Source organism: Ursus americanus, chromosome 3 (assembly GCF_024610735.1).
Source record: "Ursus americanus isolate L20-20 chromosome 3, mUrsAme1.1.p, whole genome shotgun sequence".
NCBI lineage: Eukaryota > Metazoa > Chordata > Mammalia > Carnivora > Ursidae > Ursus > Ursus americanus.
In genome coordinates this window covers 44,354,257-44,378,608 of record NC_142129.1, presented here as the reverse complement: position 1 = coordinate 44,378,608, position 24,352 = coordinate 44,354,257, and the positions used below count along the sequence as shown (strand labels likewise).

Sequence of the window (24,352 nt, the reverse complement as noted above, 5' to 3'; positions counted from 1 at the left end):
TTCTGGGGCCTCAGATACAACCTATAAGTCTCTATATGGATTCCTCTTCTCCTCAGTTGGACTGGAATCCCCCAAGGAAAAACTCATCTCTCCCCCCTCCCCCCTCCTTCCTGAGGCTTCCTTAATAAGGCAGCCACACCCAAGGCTTGGCCCACGGGAGGCTGGACAATAACTTACTGGGATGGGGAAGGACAGTCTGGTTGCAGAACTGTGGATGGGGGTATGGAGGGAGCTCTTGGGATGCTCAGGCCTGGGGGGTGACCAGAAACCCAGAGCTGGGGCAGGCAGGAACAGGGGGTGTGGGTGTGGGTGGGCAAGGGTTAAGTACTTTGCCTGGGAGTGGGTAACTGTTTTCAGTTAGGCTTTGGCTCCACTACTGACTGGCTGCATGACCTTGGCCAGTTCAGTTCCCCTCATTAAGCCTCATTTATCCACCTGTACTAGGAAGAGGCTGAGTAGGACTACAATAACAGTAGCAATAGTAATCTGAAAACCTATTATGGGGTACACGTACCATTCTTGTTTAATGCTGCTGTCAAGTTGTGGGGGTAGGTATTCCCCTGTACAGGTGAAGAAGCTGAGGCTCAGAGAGGTCAGGTCACCAGCCCAAGCTCACAGAGCACAGGCACTCTGACTCCAGAGCAGTATCATTTTTAAGTTGTTGTAAGCCCCCTGCCCCTTCCTATCCATAGAGATGTTCTCCAGGGGGTCACACATGAGTTCACCCAGGCAGGCCAAAGCTAGCTGACCTTCCCAGGCCCGGGCTGTGGGGGAAAGAGTAACTCAAGCAGAGTCTGGGACTTGCCGCTCAAGGAAGGCTTCCCGGAGGAGGAAGCAGAGGAGCAGACAGATGGACAGACAGGGGCTCAGAGGACGCAGAAGGGAGAAGGAAGAGGGCTTTCTCGCTCTGTGTACCTTGGGGCGGGTGGAAAGGAGGGCAGTGAGCCCCAGCGAAGACCGGACTCTGAGCTGCGGAAGCCCAGCCACAGAGGGGGTCGTCGCCTCCGCACCGTCCGCCCAGGGGTCTCCACCGCAGCTTTTTGCTGGTGTCAGCCGAGAGGCCTGGCGAACGCGGCGGGCGGGGTCCCGCTCCCCCGCACAACCCCGGCCTAACCCCTCCCCCGGGCGCCCATTGGTCTACACCCGCCCCCAACCCTGCGAAGTGCGCGGCGGAGGCGGTGGTCGGTCGCCTCCCTCCGTCCCCCGGCCTGGCTTCGCGGCGGAGGCGGCGCCTCTCCCGCAGGGCAGAGCCGGCTGGGCGGTGCGCGGCGCGGGGCGGGCGAGGGCAGGCGGGGGGCGCCACACTCGGGCCCCAGGCGGTGACTGGCGGCGGCGGCGGCGGCGGTGGCGGCTCTAGACGAGCGCGGTCCCCGCGTGCGCACACGCACACGCCGCCGCACAGAGACCGCGGACACCGGCCGCCGGCGGACACACGGACGCGGAGACCGGGGCTTGGCGCGCGCTCCTCGGCGCACACGCTCCCCATCCCCGGGCGGCTCGGGGCGCGGACTCCCGCTGTGCGCCCTCCCCACGGAGTCTGCCCCGGGCCGACCCGCAGCCCGCAGCCCCGCGGCGAGGCCCGGCTGTGAGCAGGTAAGGGCCGCCCAGCCGCCCCTGACCCTCCACGGCCAACCCGCACACCCCCTCCCGATCCAGAACCCTCGCCCCCCGCCCCCCTCCCCGGGGGACCGCGGACCTCTTCCTCCAGCTCGGTGATCCCGGCGAGCCGCGTCCTCCACCGGGACCAGCGCGGGCCAACCTGCGGAGATCGAAATGAAGCCCCCTCCCGCTGCTGCTCCCTTCCTGCGCGACATCTGACAACGCCCCCCCCCCCTTCCCCCACCCCTCAATATCTGGCATAGTACTTGGGGCAGCCGATCCTTGCAGCCCCCGGGGGGCTACCTCTCGCCCCTCCGTGTGCCAGAGGGAGGACCAGGGGGCAGGAAAGGCACTGCGGCCAGAGGGACCCAGAGGGACCTGTCTCCCTACTCCCAAGGCAGACGGACGCGCCTACGCGGATCGGGAAGGCGACGCTGGAGGGTCTCTGGGTGCTGGCTACCGCGGTCCTCACGGGGTCTGAGAGGTGGGCAAGCGATGTCCTGAGTGGGTGGGGGTAGGGGCCAGCCTAGAATGTCCGCCTATAGCGACACATTCGGGATTGTTCAAAAGAGCGTCGTCTCTCGGTTTCCCGCGGCGCAGAGGGGATGGGGTCTTGATGCCTGGGCTTAGGTGGTCTCGCAGAAAACGCCCTAAGGGGGCCTGTGGGAGAAAAGCTCCGGCCCAGGGAGGCCGAAGTGGGCCAGCCCGAGACCCCTGCCGGCCGCCTTAAAGGCACAGGCTCCTGCTGCAGCTGCGGGAGGCGGGGGCCACATCCTGGGCGGGACTTTGGAGCTTTGAGCGGGTCAGAAGGGGCCAGGGCTCCAGTGGATGAAGCTAGCTGCTCTGGAGGGAGCCCGGCCAGAAGCTGATTGCATTTTACCCAGAGCTGGGGAATGGAACCTCACCACTGGAAGGAGTTCAGGCCCCCTTAGGAAGCTGCTGGGGGAGGGGTGGTGGACCCCTGCGACTTCTCCAGACCATTAATTTGCTTTTAGTGCAGTCCGGTTTCCCCGACTTTACCCCGGCCTTACAGTGCCCCACAAAGCATTCCCTCTCCCCCTTAAAAAAAGAATAGACACAGCATTCAGCTTTTCTGGTGAACAGCCCTGTGTAGGGGGTGGTTGGGGGATGGGATGGGGCTACACAAGGTCTCTGAGGGCCATTTGCCTTGGGACTGCTGTTGGGCAGAGAGAGACAAGCATCAGGTCAGGCTAGGTCCGGGCTTTTGAGTGGATGTGAACTAATGAAGGGGATGAAAAACTATGAGCTTGGGAAGGGGGTGGGCAGCAGCAGTACCCAGATTTTCTCAGGAGGCTCCAATCTCATTCTGGTGCTGGCTGCAGGTGGGGTTGGCAGATCCCCCAGTGCCCAGCTGAATCTGGGGCTCCTGCTCCCCACTGACCTTGGGGAGGGCAAGCAGAGGTGCCAGACTGGATACAAACCAAAATTGGAACACATGGATTAGAGGCAGAACACATTGAGGTAGGCCCGTGGCCAAATCTTCCAACCAATCCATCAACAGGTGTGTGGGGTGACCAGGGATGTGGACCCGGTTCCTTCCTCTATGGATGATTCATTGGTGGGTCTGTATCTGGGCCAGGCTCCCTCTGGTCTGTTTGCCCCTGTGTGCAATGAGGACAGGTGTCTGTGGGGAGTCTCTGGAGGGACCCTTCTCTGCATTCTGAGGACTAATCAGGCTAGAGCGTCCATTAAAGTCCCTTTTTGTGTAAAGTTCAGGCTGACAGGGAGTTGATTGGAGAAACACTTTGGGACCCCCCCTTTTTTTTTCATGTGGCCACCCCTCCCTGCCATGCTCCTACCTGGGGACACTCCCTCAATTTGTGTTGAATAAGCAAACACATAAAGTGGGTGTTTACAGATCAGTATGTGCAACTAAGAGGCTAGGAAGAACAAGAGCTCAGGCCACAAGGTGGCTTTCTTCCTGGGGATGTGGCCTTAGATTGAGTGTCCCAGGTCTCTGGCCTCCCAGCGACGAAGTCTTCACTGACCGAGGGCTGGCACGGAGTAAGTGGAGGACACTTTGTGCTGTCTGCCAGAGGGCAGAACCAAGGTGTGCCAAGCACAGAGCCGGGGCTTTGCTCAGTGCCAGGAAGGCCTCCTTCCCTGAGAGCCACCCAGCGTGGAGCCCACACCGGGGGTGACAGTGGGTTTCCTGTCTCGGGAGGTATGCGAGCAGAAGTCTGATACCCCAGACAGGGTTGCCCGGGGGCTTTCTACACTGGTAGGGCCAAAGGCCCTGGAAACCTTGGCTGCCCCTGAACAGAGGAATCTGAGTCCAGAGACTGAACGTGCTGGGCCTAGTGGTCCAGCTGCCTGGCAACATACAGGCTTGGAAACTCCTCAGCGGCGACATTTGTACTGAGCCCTGGATGCCGTCAGAGGCACATGGTGACAGCCACCCCCACGGTGACACACAAAGAGGGAGTGACACACCGCCAAGAAGACATGTAGGTTTCCAATGACACCTGCCAGAGAGCTGGGGCAGGAGACACACCAGCAGAAAGACATACGGACGTTGGGACACACTGTTTCACCCAGATCTGGGCACACCTGGGCACTCAGACACTTGCCCGAGGAAGATCACTAAAGTCTTCCGCAATGAAAGTCCAGATGCATGCAGAATTGAATAGAGAAAGTGCATATGTGGCATGAGATTCGACGGAGGGTTGACACACTTTTCCTGTAAAGGGCTAGATAGTAAATACTTTGGCTCTGCTGGCCGTGCACCCTGTGGCAGCCACTCTGTTCTGCGGTTGTAGCGGGAAAGCCACCATAGATGATACGTAAACAAATGAGCCTGGATGGGGTCTGATAAACTCTGCTTAGGGATGCTGACGTTTGAATTTCATACAATTTTTATGTGTCATGAAATATGAGTCTTTTAATTTTTTTCTGACCATTTAAAAAATGTAAAAAACCATTCTTAGCTGACTGGCTGGGTCTGACCTGCTAGAAGTGTTTGCCAACCTCTGGGCCGGAAGGTTAGAGAAGAAAAGTGGTTTAAAAGATTAAAGGAGGGAGGGCTTGGTCTTGGGAGCCTGAGCTGCCCTAGGGGGCCTTGGATGCTTCCTTTCACTCTGCCTGGAGCTCAGAGTGCCCATCTGCTTAATGGGTCAGTGCCGGGAGAGGCTCCCTGCCTGGCCTCAGCATTCCAGCCCAGACAGGCCTTCGCTGTGTCTGTGTGATAAATCTACTCTAAGGACACCCTGAGACAGCATTCATGAACGTGAAATGACATCGTGTCACTTCAACTCACCAAATAGGTCCGGAGTCCCCTTTCCCATTCAGCCTCTGGTGTCCAGGTCCATGCCCACCTCCACCAGGAGGGAGATGCAGAGACACCTGGACATGCCCCATGTTTCCAGAAAGATTTGAAACTCACAGTGAGCAGGGTAGGACCCGAAACGGCCCAGGCAGGAGAGAGGATCTTCTTATCTAGGGCTGGTGGTTCAGACAAGGGTGAGATCAGTGGAGGCAGGTGCAGCCAGGGTGGGCTTCCTAGAGATGTGGTGGGAGGTGGCTTTGACCTTGAGGACTACCTGGATGCTCTCCTCCCAGTGTCATGCCCATGCATTGCCTTCACTGTCCTCAAACTTACCCCCTGACAAATGGGCACCGCAGAGGCTTGGCCGAGAAAAAAAAAAATTCATAGCTCCCTTGTAGGCCCCTCCACATTTCCCAGGTTCTGATTTAAGGCTGCGTGTTGAACCAGGTCTTGCCTTCGGTTTCTTCCCCTTTCCTGTTCCCTTTTGACATTTCCTTCCTGCCATCTTCCCTGAAGTGGGCCAGGGAGACTTTCCTTTCTCATTTTCCCTGTGTCTCTAGATTCTGTTCCCTTCTTTCCATTCCAGCTGCCCTTCCCTGCCCAAGCCACAATCACCTCTATCCTGAATCCAGAAAATGGCCTCAGTGTGGGATTTTCCCCTTCTGCTAGCTTGCCAGCATTTTGAGGAGTATTGCTTCAGTGGGAAGCTTATCACTTCACTCCCCAGCTTAGGGCTCTTCAGTGCTCCCGTCCTACTCCAGGGACCAAGGCTGCAGTGTCCCTGGCACCCACAGACTGGCAGCTACCTCCCACCCTCTCGTCCACCCCCACCTCCTGACATTTTGCTGAGCCCCCTCAGCACCCCCAAGTCACCTTCCCAAGCCTATCCACCAGGCACTCGGCAGAGATCTCTGGGCCCCCACTGGATGCTGGGGGCCCATGCGAATCCGAGCTAGCCCTCCCTTCCAGGGGCTCATACCCACTGGTTAACAAGCGTCAGCAGATAGAGAGGCTGCCTTTGAGGTGCTCACTAGACTGTCGACAGACAAGGGTCTGCTCCTGACTTCCCGTCCCCTTCCTCCCACCCTCTCACTCCACGCCTCCCACTGCCTTCCACCAGGTCCCTCCCTGCTATACAGAATCCCCGCTTCTGTTATCTTCTGCTTCCTCCTCCCCACCTTCTCCCCCTCTTGCCCTTGCTCCGTGGGGGGTGGCGGGTCTCTCCCTGGCAGAGAACTCCCAGCACCCCTTCCAGGACAGCAGAGGTGCCTGGACTAGTCAGTGTGGAAGGGCTTTGCAGCATGACCTTGGGAAATTATCCTGGTTTCTCGGGGCCTCAGACCCTCAAAAGTGAGATGGGGTAACAGTGCTAACGTTCACATGTGCGTTCCAGCCCAGCCCTTCCCTACCCTGAGCCCTGGTTTCCCACATGTCCCAGTGGAGGGTGTGGGTGGAATCGTAAGGGATCCTTCAAAGGATGCCAGTGGCCAGGCTCTGAAAGGGGAAGGTTTGAACACCCACAGGAGCATCAGCATGAATGATTAATCCTGCGATTGACCGGAGGCCCTTTACCCGGCTTTGGGCTCTGTCCTTCATCAGCTCTGACCCTACCGAGGAGGAAAGGGGTTCTAGAGGTTCCCTGTTCCTTCCCAGAAGCAAGTGTGGTTCCATCCCTTTGAGGGGTGAACTTGGGGGGAGGTAACGTTTTATCTTTCAGTCTTCCCTCCCTGGTTTCCTGCCCTGGGAGGGAGTGGAGGAAGTGGGGGGCAGGCCCTGCTCCGGTGCATTAAAAAAGAGTATGTGGTGAGCAAGGGAGGCCAGTGATCCACTTCTCTTGGGTCATGTGTGGCATGTCAGGCTTGGCACTGCCCAGTGACAGGGAGGGATGCTGAGCAGCCAGAGGAGTTCAAAGGGGGTAGCCTGGATGGCCCCAGCCCCATGAGGACAGAAGAAGCACCTAGATCTATGTGGCCCAATGGAGGGGGAGGGGGAGGTGCTGCCCTCCCACTGTGGGGGTGTCCAGAAGACAAAGGCTGGCCTGGAAGGACATGGTGGAAAGATATCAGAGCTTTCCCCTGAGGACCCTGGAGCAGCCGCTGGAGGGGGGTGAGCACCCCATCCCAGGAGCTGAGCCATCCTTAGCTGGGGTACAGCAGAAAGGGTCCTGCAGGTTGTGGGGCAGAGGGGAGTGGCTGGAGGGTCTCAGAGTCCCCTCCCACTCCATGGGGAAAGTTGGGAGCCCAGTGAGTCACAGCTGGCTCCGGTGTGCTGACTGATGATGCTGTCTTCCTGTGTGCTTGGCGCAGTGGCTCATCGGAGGACACGGCTGCTCTTGTCTGTTCCCGCTGCCATCAGTCACCGGGCTGGTGGGGCCTGAAGAGGGCCTCCGGAGTGTGGACGGGGGAGCCGACTCCCCTCTAGACCACGTATCTGTCACACATCCATTCCTGCCAGGCAGGGCTCCAGTACTCTCTGCTGTGTGACCTTGAAAAGTATCTCCCCTTCTCTGGGCTCAGTTTCCCCACAGGGAACTCAGTAGTAATAATGGAAGGTGGTCTTTAAGACGGAAGGTGTCCATCTCAGGTGTGAAATGGTGTGTCTATAATGAACTCTTCCAAAGGAAGTTATTTCAGCTGTAGAAATATGGGCAGGGGGTAGCAGAAGGTCTGACCAATCCCCAAAGGTGTAAGAAGGATCACTAATAACATACAGTGAGTTCTGAGCTGATCTTCCTTGTGCTGGAGACAGAGAATGGCAGGAGTGTAAGGATAGAGTGTACAAGTTTTGGAGCCAGGCTGCTTGGGTTCCCTTCCCAGCTCTACCACGTATTTGCTGTGTGACCTTGGAGAAGTTACTTAGTCTCTCTGTGCCTTAGTCACCTTAGCTATAGAATGAGGATAATGCTAGTAACTGCTTCAAGTTTGGGGGCAGGTGAAAGGAGTTAATGCAAACTGCTTGGAAGAGTGCTTGGCACATACTGTTTGATAAATATTAGTCATTAGCAAATAAAGGTGCAGAGGTCCTGCTGCTCCCGTTCTGAAAGTGATGCGAGGCTATGGGGTGGTGTCACAAAGGTGACAGCAAGAGGGGCAAAAACCTGAACACAGCTGAAAGAAATTAATAACATTTAATGCCTGTATGCCCTCCTGGGAACCAGGCTATGCTATCTACTCTGTAGTTTACTTACATGAATTTGTTGGTGTCTCACAGTAGTATCTATGAGATACGCATTACTATTATTTCCATTTTACAGACAGTCAAATTAAGGCACAGGAAAAACTGGCTTGCCTGAAGTCCTAAGGCTTAAAACTCTAGCAGAATGGTCCCCATGTCCCCCACCATAAATGCCAGGGAGCCAGATTTAATTGTTCTCAGATTAGTTGCAAACGCCAATTGCCCCAGCAGAGCCTGGACCTAAGAGAGTGAGCCTAGGAATATTGGTGACCAGGTGGTCCTGAGCCAGCTACATGGCTGGGCCGAAAGAACCCATGTTCATCATCAGGGAGGGGAGAGTCCAACCCCAAACTGCAGTGGCCAGGCCTAGCCTTGTCCTGTGTGAGGGTCACTGGCAGGCTGAGGGAGGGTAGAGGAGGGAGGCAGCCAGGACAAGGGGGAGGAGGAGCAGCTGACGGCGCTGCAGGTGGCCGGCCCAGGGGACACACCCAGGGGCACCATGCCCGTGGCCCACAAGAGGAGCAGGTTTGGAGCAGGTGGTCTCCAGCTGTAAACTCTGAGCACGGTCCATCAAGGATGGGGCATGGAGGTGTCAGAGCGTGGATGGCGGGGCGGGCAGAAGCGCCAGAAGGGGCTGAGGAGACTGTCATCTTGGAGAAGCTAGAGAAGGTGATCCCTGAGGTCCCCAGCTAGGGTGGGGGCGTGGGAAGATCCGGCCGGGGAGCTCCCACACTCTCTCTTGTGGGTGAGTCTAGTGGGCAGGGGAGTGGTGGGGAGAGTGAACAAGAGACACTCGTGGGCAAAGGGAGTGGATCTTAAAAGTTCTCATCAGGAGAAAAATGTTGTAACCTGTGGTGACGATGTTAACTCGACTTCCTGTGGTGCCAATATAGACAAATATCCAATCGTTACGTTGTGTACCTGGAACTAATAGAATGTTATATGTCAGTTACATCTCAATTAAAAAAAAAAGAGGGCAACCGTGGGAATGGGGAACCCGGGTCTAGTTCCAAACGAGGCCGTGCGTGCAGCTTACCCCAGCCCCTCCACCCTGCGTCCCTGGGCTGCTTCCCATCATTGCCTCAGCAGCCTAGCGACAAAGCAGAGCCGGGGCACGGCTGGGCTGGGGCCCCTGCTCCAGCTTGTTTTCAATCAGGGCAGCTGCGGCCGAGCAGCGGGCCTGCCGGGAGCGGGCAGGAGCAGCCCGCGAGGCTGGCGTCCCCGTGTGAGTGCGTGAGCGCGTGCGTGCTCGCGTGGGGCCGTGCGTCTGTCTGTGTGCGCGCCTGTGCCTGAATCCAGATACATCTAATTGCCTCTGTGTGTCTGAGTGCCTTTGCAGAATCGGTGTGTGGGACCACCTAGATCGAGAGTCTGGTAGACACACGTGAGTCCCTGCGCTGCTCTCCGATGGCCTCTGTGCGTGCGTTCTCCGGTGGTCTGCATGCGCTTCTGCATTTCTGTGGAGGGGAGCGTGTGGGAGTGCGTGTGGAGTTGTCTGTCAGCCCCTGAAGGAATCTCCACCTTTGCGAATTCCATGCGTGGCGGTATGTCAATGCCTCAGGTGGGTGCCGTGGGGATAAACGTCTCTCTTTGTCTCTGTGGGGTTGACATGTGTTTATGCTCTTCTCTGTGGACCTGTTTCTGTGTATTTGTGTGTGTGTGTGTGTGTGTCAGAGGGGGGGGGAGGGAGAGAGAGGGAGGAGATAATCAGAAATCAGCCAGCTCTCAAACACAGATTCATTCTCCGCTTGCTTGCTGCCCCCCACTTGCCCCGAGAGCAGCCAGAGTCGTGGAAATTGCTCGCTTTTCCGGGCCAGCTCTCTGTGTTCTCATGAAGGTCAAAACAGGGACTTTAAAATCCTACTCTCCCTGAGAGTTACCTGGAGAGCCGAAACCAGCACTGATGTCTGGCCCCCCCTCCCCCCCCCCCCCCCCCCGAGAGACTGACTCAGTGGGGCAGGGGTATTTTTAAATGCTCCTCAGTGGTTCTGATGGGTGGTCTGGGCTGCATGTGCACTAAGAGGTCAGAATGCATCTTCAGACCGGGACTGGGGCTCGGGGAGGGGGTGGCAAGTCTCTCTTTGTGGGATCCCTGTCCTGAAGGAGGCAGGAAGTGCTGTTGCCATCTTGGGGTGTCACTGAGAAAGGGAGCCCTGATTTCATGTCTGAGTGCTCTTGCCTCACTCAGAAGGACTCAGTGCCCTTTTCCAGGAACCTTGCTCTGTGCCCCAGGGCAGAGGTCTCCCCCAAGGGACAGAAACAACCGCTGGCCCCTGTTTCTGGTGGCACCTTGCTGGGAGTACAAGGGAGGTGGCCCCTGAGGAAGGAGCGCTGTGTCTGCTTAGTGACACAGGCTGTGCACCCATTTCCCTTCTCTGGCTCTGGTCTGGGCCCTGCTGGCCAGGGGGGAGCTGAGATGAGGAGTCACCTTCCTCCTGGCTAAGACAGCTGAGACCCACAGAAGCTGAGGGTCTAGATTGTGGCTGGGTGCGGAGGCCAGAGCCCAGGCACAGGCTGCAGGCTGAGGCTGCTGGCACCCCTGCTGGAGGGGCTGATGGAGGTGCCAGGGCCACCTGGCGTGGTCCTGGGTGGGGGCCCACCTGACTTCACATCTCGCCAGCCTTTGGCCTGACATTGTCCTGGGTGCAGAAGAGTCAGCTGTGGCTCTCAGACATTTTCTGCCTTGCGATGGCTTCTCTAAGCCCTCCGCTGGCCTGGCCGAGAGAGAGAGAGACAGCCTGCAGTTTCTGGTGCGGGGCAGGGGCCAGGCATTCTTCTGCTGCAGCCACGCAGGTCAGAGTGTCAGCTCCTGCCTCAGCAGACAGGGCTTTAGGCTCCCCAGGGAGAGTGGAGGTGACCGAGCCCACTGGGGACCAGCAGTGCCATGTCATGCCAGAAGCAGCCTGTGACCAGTAGAGGTGTGGAGGGCCTGGGAGTGGGTACAGAAACCCAGGCCTGAGAGTCCAGCACAGCCCAGGGATGCTGGCACCGGTGCTTCCCCAGCCTGCCCACCCCTTCCTGACCCACAAGGGACAGCCTGCACCAGCATCCTCAGGGCCCCCTGGGCTTCTGAGAGCATTTCTTGGGGACACCTGAGGCCTCCCTCCCATCTCTGAGTGGGCCCTGAGTGCATAGAGCAACAGGTGGGTAAGACAGGGCTCTCTTCTGTGGAGCTATCCTGTGGCTCGTTTTCTTTCTCCTTTTTGGGTACTTGCTGGTCACCAGAGGGAGCTTGGAGAAGCTTGGAGAGAGGGGAGGACACATGGGTCGGCAGAAAGCCAGGGGGACCGAAGGAGCCAGGGGCACCAAAGAACCAGGGGCATGGCAGCTCTGCCTAGTGGGGCCTGTTGACACCCTGTCGGGTGCTGTGTGGCTTCATTTTCTGCTGTGGATGCTATTTTCGGTGATGCTGCAGTGACTATTATTGCACATGCTTTTATTTGGACAAGTGCAAATATTTCTCGATAAATACCCAGATGCGAAATTGCTGGGTTGAAGGGGATGTGTGCTAACGATCGATTTTAGAAGCAGATGGGGCTCTCCCCTCTGGGAATGTGCCAGGGCTGCCACATCCTCCCCACTGGACTCCTGGTGCCCTGTCCGTTCCCCACCGGCAGCCCCCATCCTCAGCGACCCTCCCCCCTCGGAGCACGCTCTTCAGCAGTCACTGTCTGGCATGTCACGGGGGTAAGGCTTTCTCCTGGAGGCCGAGTGGGCCGAGGCAGGGTGAAAGGAGGTTACATCTATTAGCGTGCCGGCTTGGCAGCTGGAACAAAGGGACTCTCTGTGGTGAGTGCGTGAGTCGAAGTGCAGTTCTTTCTCACCTAGCAGTCTGGAGCTAGGGAGCCCTTCCAGGCTGGTGGGGTGCTCGTGTCTGTGGCTCCCCACGCCCCAGGGGTTAGCTCCAGCGTTTGGGCAGGGCTAAAGAGCAGAAGTGGAGAGCAGGTGCTCTGTTGTGGACAAAAGGTCACTCCCACCCATATTCCGTAGGTGGGACCCTCATCACAGGCCCACACCTGTGATCGGGAAGGACCAAGGAATGTCCTCTCTAGGTGGGCACGCATGTGCCAGCTAAAACTCTGTCGCAGCGGAGGGAGATATGGGGAGACAGTTGTCTGCCACAGAGGGGAAAGCCATGCAGACCCTTCTGGTGGCCCAATGGGGGCCGCGGCCGTGTGTTCTGCACTGCGTCCCCAGTGCCTAGCACTGCGTAGGTGCTCAGCAGATGTTTGTTTGATAGAAGAATAAAGAACGCATAGGCAAGGTCAGGGAGGGGCTTACCCCTGTAGACTGAGAGCCTTGCTGCAGGTAAGGGGGTGTCAGGAGGAAGGGCTGTCCCCGCCCCTCCTCTGCCACTGGACGCACAGGACTCATGCCTTCCTTTCTCTCTAGCCCATAGACACCGTGGGGCTGACCAGCGGCTGCTCTGTGTGGGAGGCGAGCCGTGCTGGCCTGAGTCTCCTTCGGGATTGAGAAACGTCATGGCCAGCATCTTGCAGGCCTCCCTGGCTGCTTTCCTCCTGCTGCCTATGGTAAGGGCCCAGGACCCTCCCCTCCATGACTAGCTGGAGCCCCAGGCCCCCCAGAGCCCACACCCCAGAGAACATGTGTCTTGTGTGTGTCCTCAGCCAAGCTCAGTTCAGCTGGCTGGTATTTCTGCCTGAACCCCCACCGGGCCAGTCAGTGCCTTTGGGTGAATTACAAAGGGTTCCCCTTCCTCAAGATCCTGTACTGATTTGACTAGAAATTGGGACACAATTTACAAATTTATTATGATGGTGCATGTGTGGCAACCTTTAGAGTTGTGCAGTGTACAACCTGTTCAACTGTATTCAGGGGCCCTAGTCACAGCTGCAGAAAGCCTTTTGATCCCAGGCCCTAGCCCATAAGTCTCTGCCAGGTTAGAGCTCAGAAGCCTGCTCTTTACTTATGCCTCTTCCCTAACAAGGGAAGGGCGGGGGAGGAGGGTTCCTCCGCATTGGCCTCTGTCCCTCAACCTGGGAATTTAGACCAGCGGTCGATGCGGCTGTCTTCAGAGGCCTGGGTGACAGTCCTGTCTCTGTTCTGCCTTACTGTGTGACCACAGAGAAGCTCGCCCCTCTCCCTGGAAGCCTGCATGGCTGTGGATAGTGAAAACTAGAGGGGATCCCTCAGCACTGACCTTGGCATCTCAGATGCCTGAGCCTGCCTCCATGCTTGCAGACATCCTCTTGAGAAACCATCCCTGCCCCAGGGTTTTACATTAAAGTGACAGCATGAGGACACAGCTGTCATGGACTTTGAAGTTACCTGGTCCTATGCTTAAATCCAGTGCCTGCCACTAACTAGCTGTGTGACCTTGGGCAGGAACATTGCGATTTTCTGAGTCTTGGTATCCGCTTCCTTAAAATGGGGGCAACAGTGAATGAGAGCGGCCAGTAGGTCCCTCTGAATGCAACCAGCGCTCCTTTGCCCGCAGCACCTCCTCCTGAGTCCCGAGGGGAGAGAGAGGATGCGCTCCCTTAGCCCCTTCTCTCTCCCACCCCCTGCTTGCTCCCCTGAAGTACAGCAATAGCCTCGTGGTCTCTACAGCCAGAGACCTAGGTTCGGGTCCTTGCTGTACAGTGCACTGTGACTCAAAGCTATGTGACTTTGAGAAAGTTACTGAATGTCTCTGTGCTTAGGTTCACATCTGTGGAATGGGGAAGGATGAGAATAGTACCTACGTTGTAGTGCTCTTGAGCGATGCGTGTACAAGATGGAATAATGCACGCACATAGTACAGTGCTGTATACGCATTTGCTAATGCTGTTTAACACATGGAAACTCAGCCCCAAGGAGGGCTGGAATGCACTGAAGGCCACATGTTGAATTGGAGAGGGAGAAGAGCCCTCATGGTATCTGTGGCCCCTGCTGGCCCTGAAATCTCTCTGGCATTCTCCTCTCCCTGCTTCTGCCCCCGTCTCCCCCACACACTGCCCCGGGGCTTAGGTATTAGGGCTTGTAGGTGAGCCTCCTGCTCGTTCCCCCCATCTATCCCGTGTGTCCCTCGCAGGCCACCGCCATGCACTCTGACTGCATCTTCAAGAAGGAGCAAGCTATGTGCCTGGAGAAGATCCAGAGGGCCAATGACCTGATGGGCTTGAACGACTCCTCCCCAGGTGAGTGGGATGGTGAGGAGGTCACGGCGTCCCCAGCATATCCAGGCCAGCCTTTAGAAACTGGCGTCTCAGCCTTTGGCCATTTTGTAGAGAGTGGTGGAGGATACAGTACCTGGCTCCTTCTGAAAACCCTCTTGGGCGATGGAGTCCTGGATCTGCTCTGGGCAGTGACCCTGGGGTTGCCCTCCTCGGGGACAGCCTGCCCTACATGCCTCCCGTTCTGGAGGAGGCTGTTCTGGCTGGCTGGATGTAGCTGCCTCTGATCCCATGGGGGCTGGGATCGGGCTGGTGTCTGGGCTGGGGAGCGGCCGTTAGAGAGCTTATTAGCAAGCAGACTGGGCCTGGTGGCAGCAGGGACACAGCTGTTGCCAGCGGCCGAACTGGAGAACACCTGGTCAACCCAGGGTAGGCAGTGCGGGGTCATTTCCCTCTTTCTGTGCTCACTCCACCAGAAGCCAGAGAACAAGCCTGCGGCAGGACCGCACTCCTAAGCCTGCTGGGTACAATGCTTCTCCTGGGGCTGCGGTTAGCATTCGAGGTGGGGGGTACTGCTTCCTGGTGCTGGATGAGGCCATGCTCTGCAGGACACGAAGCAATCATAGCTCTCCCCATTAGATGCCCAGAACACCCCCAATCCCAGTGATAACCCCAAATTCCTCGCACCTTTTCCAAGTGTCCTGAAGATGTGGCATGGCCCCTGGCTGAGAACCAGAGATCTGTGTAGGGCCTCTCCTGCTGACTGACTCCTTACTGTGCAGATGGGATGCTGAGGCCCACGGGGCAGAAGAGGGTGTGTGTGGGAGCTTGGGGTTTTGGGGCTGGGGTCATCCCTGGCAGCCTTGCCAACCTCGCCTGTGCCTAAGTTGCTGGAGGGTGGGGCTCCCTTCCCCGACTAGAGGGCTCTACTTTTCCCTCTGGATCCTCCCCATTTCTGAGGAGCTCTTCTGAGCACCATCTGTTTAAATACTTGATTAATCGGCAGCCCAGTTAAATGTAATGGTCCCTGTGGGCTGAGCTCCCTGTACAGTCAGTGAACATTAACTGGTAATGAAGCCGCTCCTGGCCATGCTGGTCTTTCCCTCCGGGCCGAGGTCTGGCTCAGCCCTAACCGAGGCCGAAAGTGGATTCTAGGCCCCACCACCCAGGGAAGCCAAAGCAGGAGGCACACAGTTGCAGGACATCAAAAGAATATCTGGTCCAAGCCTCTAGTCGAGGGGATGGGAAGAGGGGAGCCTGGGGGGCAGTGACTCGTTAAACCACACAGGGGTGGGAGTGGGCGGCAGGCTGAGGTGTCCTGCCTCCCAGCCTAGGGACGTTGCTCCTGCACTGCAGGTCTCAGACACACTTGGAGTTGAGCAATGAGAAACATCCAGAAGGGAAAGTAGAGGTGGGGTGGGGACCAGGCCTGGTGAGTGTGTGCAGGTTAATTGCACAGTATTTGGGGAGCCCTGGGTTGGGAGAAGACGTGAGGGCGTGGCCACAGGGGTGTCCACGCAGAAGCATGAGCGAGATGGATGGACACCCTCCCAGGAGGGGGCAGGCCAGTGCTGGGTAGGGGTGCTGCTCAGGAGAGGAAGAAAGGCGTTCTTTGTGGGGAAAGTGGGCAAGGATTCACGGAAAAGGTGGTATTTAATCTAGATCCTTGGTTCTCAAACCTGGCTGCACATCAGAATCACCAGGAGCTTTTAGAAAAATGTACCCAAGTCACAATCCAAACCAATTAAATCAGAACCGCGGTCCGTTGTAGTCAGGATGTTTAAAGGCTCCCCAGGCTATTCTAACGAGAAGCTAGGCTGAAGCCCCTGAGCGAGGCTTAGGGACAAGCAGGCACTTACTTGATGGCAGGTGAGAGCTGAGGGATGGATGAGTGGGGAGAACATTCTAGGCAGAGGGAACCCCAGCAGTAAGAGGTGGGGGAGGGGAATGGGTACCTCCCTGTATCTGGAACCCTGAATTGGGGGGGGTGGAGGTGGGCTATAGGGAGGGTCTGGCTGAGGATCCCAGGGGCCCTGTGAGTCAGGGCTGACCACAGGTCACCCTCAAACCTGGACTTGGATGAGGGACCCCAGGCCTATGGAACAAATTCACTCATCCACTGACCCACTCACTCATTCATTCATTCACTCATTCATTCACACTCATTCATTCACTCACCCATTCATTCATTTACTCATTCATTCATTCACCCATTCACGCATCTACTTATTCACTCATTCATTCACTCATTCACTCACTCACTCCTTCACTCACTCACCCACTCATTCACTCACTCACCCATTCATTCACTTTCAGTCACTTTATTCATTCTCTCACCCTTCATTCACTCATTCACTCATATGACAAGTTGGAATCTTAGTGTCTGGCCTGGTGGAATGGGGCAAGGCCACAGGTAGGGGACTATAGAGACAGAGGTTTGCGCCCTGATAGCCCTGGCTGCAGTTCAGAGAGGTCATGCCAGTGGGGAGAGGTGGAGCTGATGCTGTGGGAATTCAGTGGGAGAAGGAAGTACTTTGTGGTGGGCAGGGTGAGTGGAGATAGTGGGGTCAGGGAGGACTTCAAGGAGGAAGGAGCATTCAGGCTGGGCATGCAAAAGGCAGGGTGTGGAGAGGTCTCCTGGAAGCAAGTTTTCCTCTAACTCTGAGTGCCCATAGGAGAGAGGAGTCTATACCCTTCCATGGTCTGCCTAAAGAGAGGTTCTCCCACCTCTCATTTCCCTATCCTCCTGTTTCGAGTCACAGGGTGAGGCTCTATAGGACAATGCTGAGATGTTATTAAGCAGAGTCAAAAGGCAGCCATCAGGTGGAAAAGAAGAGGAGACTGAGGGCCTAGCTGGATCACTACCTCCATGGCCCTTTTTTTCTCTGTGCCTCAGAACCTTCTCTATTAAAATGAGCAGGTGGGATGGATCATGTTAATGGTCAATACTTATAGACTTACCATGTGCCAGGCACTGTGCTAGTGCTTTTTTTCTCCCACTGCAGCAACTTAGGGGGTAGGGTCTGTTATCATCCCTGTTTTATAGATAAGGAAATTGAGGCCCAAAGAGGTTATGTACTTTGCTTAGAGACAGTTCAATAAGATGCAGAGGTGAAGCTTGTATTCAGGCACTCTGTGCCCTCAACCACTGGGATACACCACCTTGGAAGAAGGATACAATACACTGAGGCCCTAGCCCTCCTCACCAGCCATGTGACCTTGCGAAGGGCACTTAAAACCTTCATTTTTCTGTTTGCAAAATAGAGGAAAAAATAATATCTATCACATAGGATCATTGAATTAAATGCCAATCGTGGGAAATGCTAAGGGTGATAGTGGCATTTGCTAAGTACTCAAAAAAGACGTTATAGTTACTTAGAGTTGTCGTCTTAGGGCGTGGAGTGCCTCCAGGATCTCCATCTTCTCCTAGATCGGAGTTCTGGGGAAGTGTGGAGATCTCTGCAGGAAACGGGTCAGTGCAGTTTGGGACAATCTGGAAGGACCTTCTGGAAGACCAGAGGAGGGGCTGGGAACTGGATCCAGGCTGCAGAGGGCCAATGGAGAAGCATGGGAAGGGGAGAGAGAGCTCCAGGTGGGAGAAGACCTGATAGAGGGAGGAAGGGAGCGGTGAGTATGGTGGGCGGGACGGTAAGAGCTTGCACTTCAACACCTGGGACAGCTTCTGAATCTTCCCCTACACAGAGTTGCCCAGAGTAGCTCACGTAACCTCACCGACTTATGGGCTGGGCAGAGTTCCCCCTCCCATTTTACAGCTGCGGCTGCGCAGCCTTACAGAAGTTAGGTTGCGAGCCTGTTACCTGGTAAGTCACACAGCCAGGGAGGGAGGAGCCAGGATGTGCGTTTGGTGGATCCCCAGCCCTTGCTGCTGACCACTGCAGTGCGTTGTAGCTCAGAGGGGGAGCACAGAGAGCCCACCTGCTGCACCCTCCCCCCTTGTGCAGTGAAATGTCACTTGGCAGAGGAAGTTGTGATGAGGCTGGAGAGAGAACTGGAATGGGGGGGGGCCTTCAATGTGCCCCCCAAAGCCTGCACTTCACTTGGCTATGAAAAGGCTAAAGGGCATCTGTGTTTCTAAGGGCCAGGAGAGCAGGAGGTCCCGGCTCCAGGGCTGTGGAAGGAGACGGGGCCGGGCAAGGGGGAGGTCTGGGTGTCCAGCCTGGCTCACTTCAGGCCTGTGGTCAGCAGGGGCTTTTCCGTACAAGCCAAGGTTGGAAGAACCCCTCGGGGGCTTCAGAGTAGGTGGCCTCTAGGCATCGTTCCAGTGCTGAAGTTCTGGGGGAGCATTGATCTCGCGGTCAGCAGAACAGGGGAGAGTTTGCTGGGGCCTTAATTTTCCCCACGCGCTCCGTACGAGCCTCAGGTCCTCGGGGGCTCCTTGTCATTGCAGTTGAGCCAGGCTTCTTGGCTTCTTATTAAACCGGCTTGTGAAATCCAGGCAGCAGGTGATCTCCTTGCTCTGTGCAGTGCATAGAATCCCCAGGAGCACTTTTAAAGATGCTGATAGCCAGGCCCTTCCCAGACCAACGCAATCAGCATTTGGTGGTGGGGGAGCAATAGTTGAAGGCATCTGTTAAAAGCCTTCAGATGATTCTAAAGCATATCCAAGTTTGAGAGCCATTCTTGTGGCCAGAGGATAGCCTCTGCTGGCTGCTTATGGCATCGTGGACCAGAGAGCAGCCCCCAGGGCCCAGGTAAGCCAGGCTGGGAGCTCATTCCTAGCCAAGAATCAAATGGGAACAACAGGGAGAATTGGCAGGTGGCGTGGTGTTGCCAGTCTGTACTGGGGTGACCTGAGAGGCCAGCCCTCCCCCTGCACCCTGTCTTTGCACCTCCCCTGCCCCTTCTGTCCCTAAGCACATACACCATGCACAGAACTCTGGCCAGAGGTTGGCTGATGCCCCGGGCATGCACTTGAAATTGAAAAAAGAAAATCTATCCGCTTACTCTAGTAACCGTGAGTTGTGAACTCACAGTCATGCTTTGCTATATTTGAAAAATGTATTTCTATGTATTTCGCATATTTCCCCATAATATTTTAAATCCAAGGAAGCGAGTGCATTGGAACGAGGACACTCATCTGCTGGGCGTGTATCTATGCTACAGTGTGTGCGGCCGGGGGGTGGGGTGGGGGGGACGCTCCCAGGAAGGCACCTGCTTCCTCTCAAACTCTTGTCTGTCACTGGGACACCCCAAACAGAACATGGGATGCTCAGAGTGGCCTTCGGAGTGGAAGCCAAGGGACAGAGAGATGCGGGGGTGCGGGTGGAGGGTGGGACCGGAGCTTCGCAGGCAGCTGAAGAGGGTGGAAAAGCCAGGTGAGGCTGGCAGGGTGAAAACGAGCTTGCTGACTGCGTGGCTTTGTTCACAACATCCTTGGTGTGTTTTAAAGATGTTTGTTGGGGCCGTTATGGAGGCAATCTGTTTAGTGGTTTGGTACCTCATCCCAAACCCCTGAAAGCTAAGTGGGACTTGAGACAACACCGAGTCCAGCTCTGTCATGTGACCCAGAGAGAGGGTGAGGCAAGAGATGGCAGTCACTGGCTCCGTCACACAGAGGGTCGGAGCCAGCTCTGGGACAGGACCCAGGTCTTCCATACTAGCGGTGGGGGAGGCGGGGTGCCCTTTGTGTGACGATGCTCCTGTGCCCAGAGAGAAGGAGAAAGGAGTCCTGTGCGTGGGAATGGGGTCTCCCCTCTGAAGAGTTGCCAGGCCCACACAGGTCACAGGCACGGCCTGCTTTGTTCTCTCTGCTCAGCCCAAGTGGCCTGCCTGTGTGGGGTGGGTCCGGCCAGCGCCTCCTCTTTGTACGGCTGCGGGCTTCCGTCAGCCTGGAGGCCTTCCCTGCATTTAAGTGGGGCTGCTTGGGTGTGGTCCTCCTTGGGGTCGCCCTACTCTGGAGAAGATGAAAGAGGCCTGCAGCGGCTTTGGCTGGGGCAGGAGGGAGAAGATGAGGAAGCCTGCTCATTGCTATTCTGCCGCAGCCTCTGAGGCCTGTCCGGGGTGCAGAGTGCTTCGGCCCAGCCCCCACCTCCACTCTCACCACATGAGGAGAGGCCTGGAGGAGGGGGCCACCTCAGGGCTGGGCCCAGGCTCCCCAGCCCTGGAGCAAGATCGGCTTCTTCTTCTTTTTTTTTTTTTTTAGGGCTAGCCACTGTTTTTTTTTTCTTCCCTTTTTAATATTTTATTTATTTGACAGAGAGAGAGACAGCTAGCGAGAGAGGGAACACAAGTAGGGGGAGTGGGAGAGGAAGAAGCAGGCTCATAGTGGAAGAGCCTGATGTGGGGCTCGATCCCATAACGCCAGGATCACGCCCTGAGCCGAAGGCAGATGCTTAACCGCTGTGCCACCCAGGCACCCCGCAAGATCGGCTTCTTGACTGCACCTCCCAGCCACTCTGAGACGGAACAGGCACTCAGCCTGGGCCAGCAGGGACCCTCACTTCTGACAAAGGGTTCCATTTGTGTTCCAACTGGTTTTCCTTTAGTCCCGTAGTTCTCAGACTCAAGCCTGCATCAGAACCTCCTGGAAGGCTGTTAAAACACAGAATTCCTGGACCCAGCCCCAGAGTTTCTGACTCAGTGGGTCTGGGTGGGGCCCGAACATCTGCAGTTCTGGCAAGTTCCCTGTGGTGTTCCTGGTCTAGGGTCCCCATTTTGAGGAACACTGACTTCCAGAGGGGAGGACTGCATCTTTATTCCTTCCCCACTGACCCCCTCCCAATCCGAGCACTGAACTCACAGCTGGTCCCCATTTTCTGGATCAAAAATATTGGCTGGAAAGTAAATTTCAGTAAATGGAATCATTTTTTTTTTTTTTTTACCCTTGAATTGTGGTGCTGAAATGAGGGGCTTGTTCTGACAATACCCGCACATCTTCAAAGGGAGGACTGCATCTTTGTCTGAGTCCCTTTGGTGCCCCTGGTCTCATGGGTTTTGAACACTGTGTGGAACTGGACAAAATCATCACCATGACAACCTGCGATTAGCTCCTTATTTTGTTCCAGTCGAGGCTAATGGTCCTTGTGTTCTCTCTGTTCAGCATGTCCAAGTGGTCTTTTCCCCTCCTGCTGTCGCAAGGCACTGCGTCTCGTCTCCTTGGCTGCTTTGTGTCTAGTGTCTTAGTGCGAGCAGCCCCTCCTCCACCCCCCAGATTGTGCACAACGCTCTCCCCTGAGCTGGATCCCTTCTGCGCCTGGATTCTTCGGACCAGGTTCCATAGAGGCTTGCAGGCTTTCGGGGGGGGGGGGGAACAGACTGAGCCAGGAGGGCAGAGACAGGCTTTGTGTAGAATTGGGGAACCAGGGGAGAGGTGAATAGGGAGACTTGGGGGTGTCAAAGCAGAGAGCTCTCCAGGGGAGAGGAGCCATTCTGATTTTCAACCTGTTTTGCAGTTAGAGGAGAGGAAGGGAACAGGGACTGATGCACTTGACCATGTCCTCCTTGAAGCATGCTTTCCTGGCTGCTCTGTTGCTAAACTGTCCTGGTTTTGCCCAGGATTCTGGCCACCACTCCTCAGTCTTCTTTGCCAGTCCCTCTTCTGAATGCTGCTTTCCTTCTGCTGGGACGAGGCCTTATCCTCTTCTCTTCTCTAGTGCACACCCTCTCTCTAGACTCATCGTCCAGGTCCGCGACCCTACCTAGCATCCCTGTGCTGACCACTCCTTGTTCTCTCCCCCAGTCCCGACTCCACATCCGCACTCTGGACTTTTATCTAACCGCCAGTTGAAAATCCACCTCCACTTGGCTCTTGGCACCATCTCCAACTGAACGCACTCCAAACGAAACTCTTGGGCTCCAGCCTGCCTCGTGCCCTCCACCATTTGCTTCTCATCCGATTTCTCTCCACTGTGGGGAATGGCTCATCCCTCCAGCCATAGAGACGCTCAAGCTAGCACCCCCGGTGCCGTCTTTGGTACCTGTCTCCCTTTCACGGCATTAGTCAGGGTAGCCTAGATTTCGCTGCAGTAACCAGAAAAAAAGACCTTGACATTTTAGAGACATAGCATGGCAGCCTTTATTGCTTGCACACACAGGTCACAGGCCGACGTGGTTGGCAGAGGTGGGAGGCGGAGCTTGACGTGGCACCATCATTCAGAGCCCCAGGCTCTTCCATCTTAGAACACTGCCACCCTCAACCTGTGGCCTCCAAGGATGCTTCGGAGAGGGGAGAGGGAGCAGAAGGGCGTGGAGCCTGTGGGGGACGCCTCTGAGAGCAGCCCATCACCTCCACTTATGTACCATTGGTGCGAACTCAGTCGCGTGATACGGGGGAGCCCCAACAGTCACTGGGAGGCTTGCCAGCTATGGCTGGTCGGTCACTAGGCCCTTCAGTTCTGCCTCCAGACTCCCCTACACAGCACACCTTTCCGTCTGGGCTGTCCTGGCTCCAAATCAAGCCCCTCCACCCTTCCTAACAGATATGGCTCCAGGTTTGATCTGCTGCTCTTGAAATGTATTCCCTTCCCACACAGCTGAATCAGATCATGGGACTCCTTGTCTTAAAACGCATCTGTGGGAGGCAAAACAGTGGTGTTCACATCCTAAATCCCCAAAGCCCATGAAGGTGTTAACTTACATGGCAAAAAGGTACTTGGCAGGTGTAATTAGGTTAAGGATCTTAAGATGGGGAGAGTACCCTGGATTATTCAGGTGGACCCAATATAACCACAAGGGTCCTTATAAGGGAGGGAAGGAGGCAGGAGGGTCGGAGAAGGAGAGTTGAGGATGCTATGCTGTTGGCTTTGAAGATGGGGGAGGGGGCCACTGGGCAAGGGATGTCTTGAATCTGGAAGAGATAAGGAAATGGATTTGCGCTAGAGCCTCCGGAAGAAACGCAGCCCTGTAACAATTTTAGCCCAGGGAGGTCAATTTTGGACTTTCTGACCTCTAGAACTGCAAGATAAGAAATTGTGGCATTTAAGCCACTGAATTGGCTTTGTTTCAGTAACAATTTTCTCATCTAAAGGCTTCTCTTAGCATTTAGCCTAAAATGCAAGACCTTTCACTTGACCACAGACTGTAAGCTCTGTGCAGGCAGAGACTGGGGCTGTTTTATTCACTCCGGTATTTCTCTGCAGCGTCTGACCCAGAATTGACACAGAATATGAGGGAGGGGAAGGGAGAGTGAGAAGAAAAGTAGAGTAAAAGGAGGAAGGGGAGGAGAAGGAGAAAAGGCATCTTGAAATCCTTCAGTCCCAACAAAACTAAGCTTTGTTGGGACTGGAGTCTGGAACAGATGGGGTTAGGGAAGCTGGATGTATTCTGTGGGGGTGGAAGGAAAATGAGTTGCTGTCTTCAGTCAGAGAAACCCAAGGCTCTTTCCTGTCCTTCTCATCTCTCCAGAAGGGGTTTCCAGGGGGACTCAGAGCAGGCCCCATTGAGAGGGGCGAGGAGATAGAGCCCATACCACCTTCATCAGGGATGGGCTGAGAGGTGAGAACTGTGGAAGTGTATGTGGGGCATTCTGGGAAGCCCCAAGGTGGCTATCTGGGTCTTCTGTGACCCCAGTGATGCAGGCTAGAGGGGTGGGTGGAGGGCTGTAAGCTCCCGATGGGGTAAGGGACACTGTCCCCTAAAGGAAAACTACTTTTCTACCTACAGCCTTTCTGACATTGAATGTGTGGGTTTTCCACACCAAGAAATTCTCCAGTTTTCTGTGGACAATGACTGGTGTCCCTACAATTTAATTCACTTCGGACGCTAACTACCTGGAGTTAGCAGAGACCCTACTGGCCAAGAGCTTGGTCTGAAGACTGTCCCCTTCCCGACTTCAGACGCCAATTGCAAATCATGGGTCCCCATGTTATCCACACTTCTGTCTGACTTGATGACAAATTGGGGGTTCCCATGACCTACTTCCTTCTCAGTTTCAATAATTTGCAGTAATGGCTCACAGAACTCAGGGAAACACATTTACTGGTTTACTATAAAGGATATACAAGAACAGCCAGATGAAGGGGTTCATAGAGTGAGGTCCAGAAGGATCCCAAGTGCAGGAGCTTCTGTCCCTGTGCAGTTTGGGGTGCACCAAACTGCTAGTATGTGGATGTGTTCACCAACCCAGAAGCTCTTTGAACCCCATTGTTTAGGGTGTGTATGGAAGTTCTGTTAGGTAGGTATGATTGACTAAATCGTTAGCAGTTGGCGATTAGCCCAA

At 55.7% G+C, this 24,352-nt stretch overlaps 1 protein-coding gene across 13 annotated transcripts in view; it reads left to right on the top strand.

Annotated features, from left to right (window-relative positions):
• Positions 1–24,352, top strand: part of ADCYAP1R1 (ADCYAP receptor type I) — an 84,160-nt gene that overhangs the window by 25,567 nt on the left and 34,241 nt on the right. For 6 of the 13 annotated variants that reach the window (XM_087860929.1, XM_087860928.1, XM_045792912.2 and 3 more), the window contains exons 1-3: positions 1,283–1,593; positions 12,452–12,591; positions 14,094–14,199. In XM_087860929.1, the coding sequence (XP_087717055.1) occupies positions 12,541–12,591; positions 14,094–14,199 (157 nt within the window). In that variant the 5' untranslated portion in view covers positions 1,283–1,593; positions 12,452–12,540. Of the gene's footprint in view, positions 1–1,282; positions 1,594–1,996; positions 2,084–12,451; positions 12,592–14,093; positions 14,200–24,352 lie in introns of those variants that run through there. The other 7 variants (XM_087860931.1, XM_087860930.1, XM_045792915.2 and 4 more) reach the window with 4 other exon arrangements.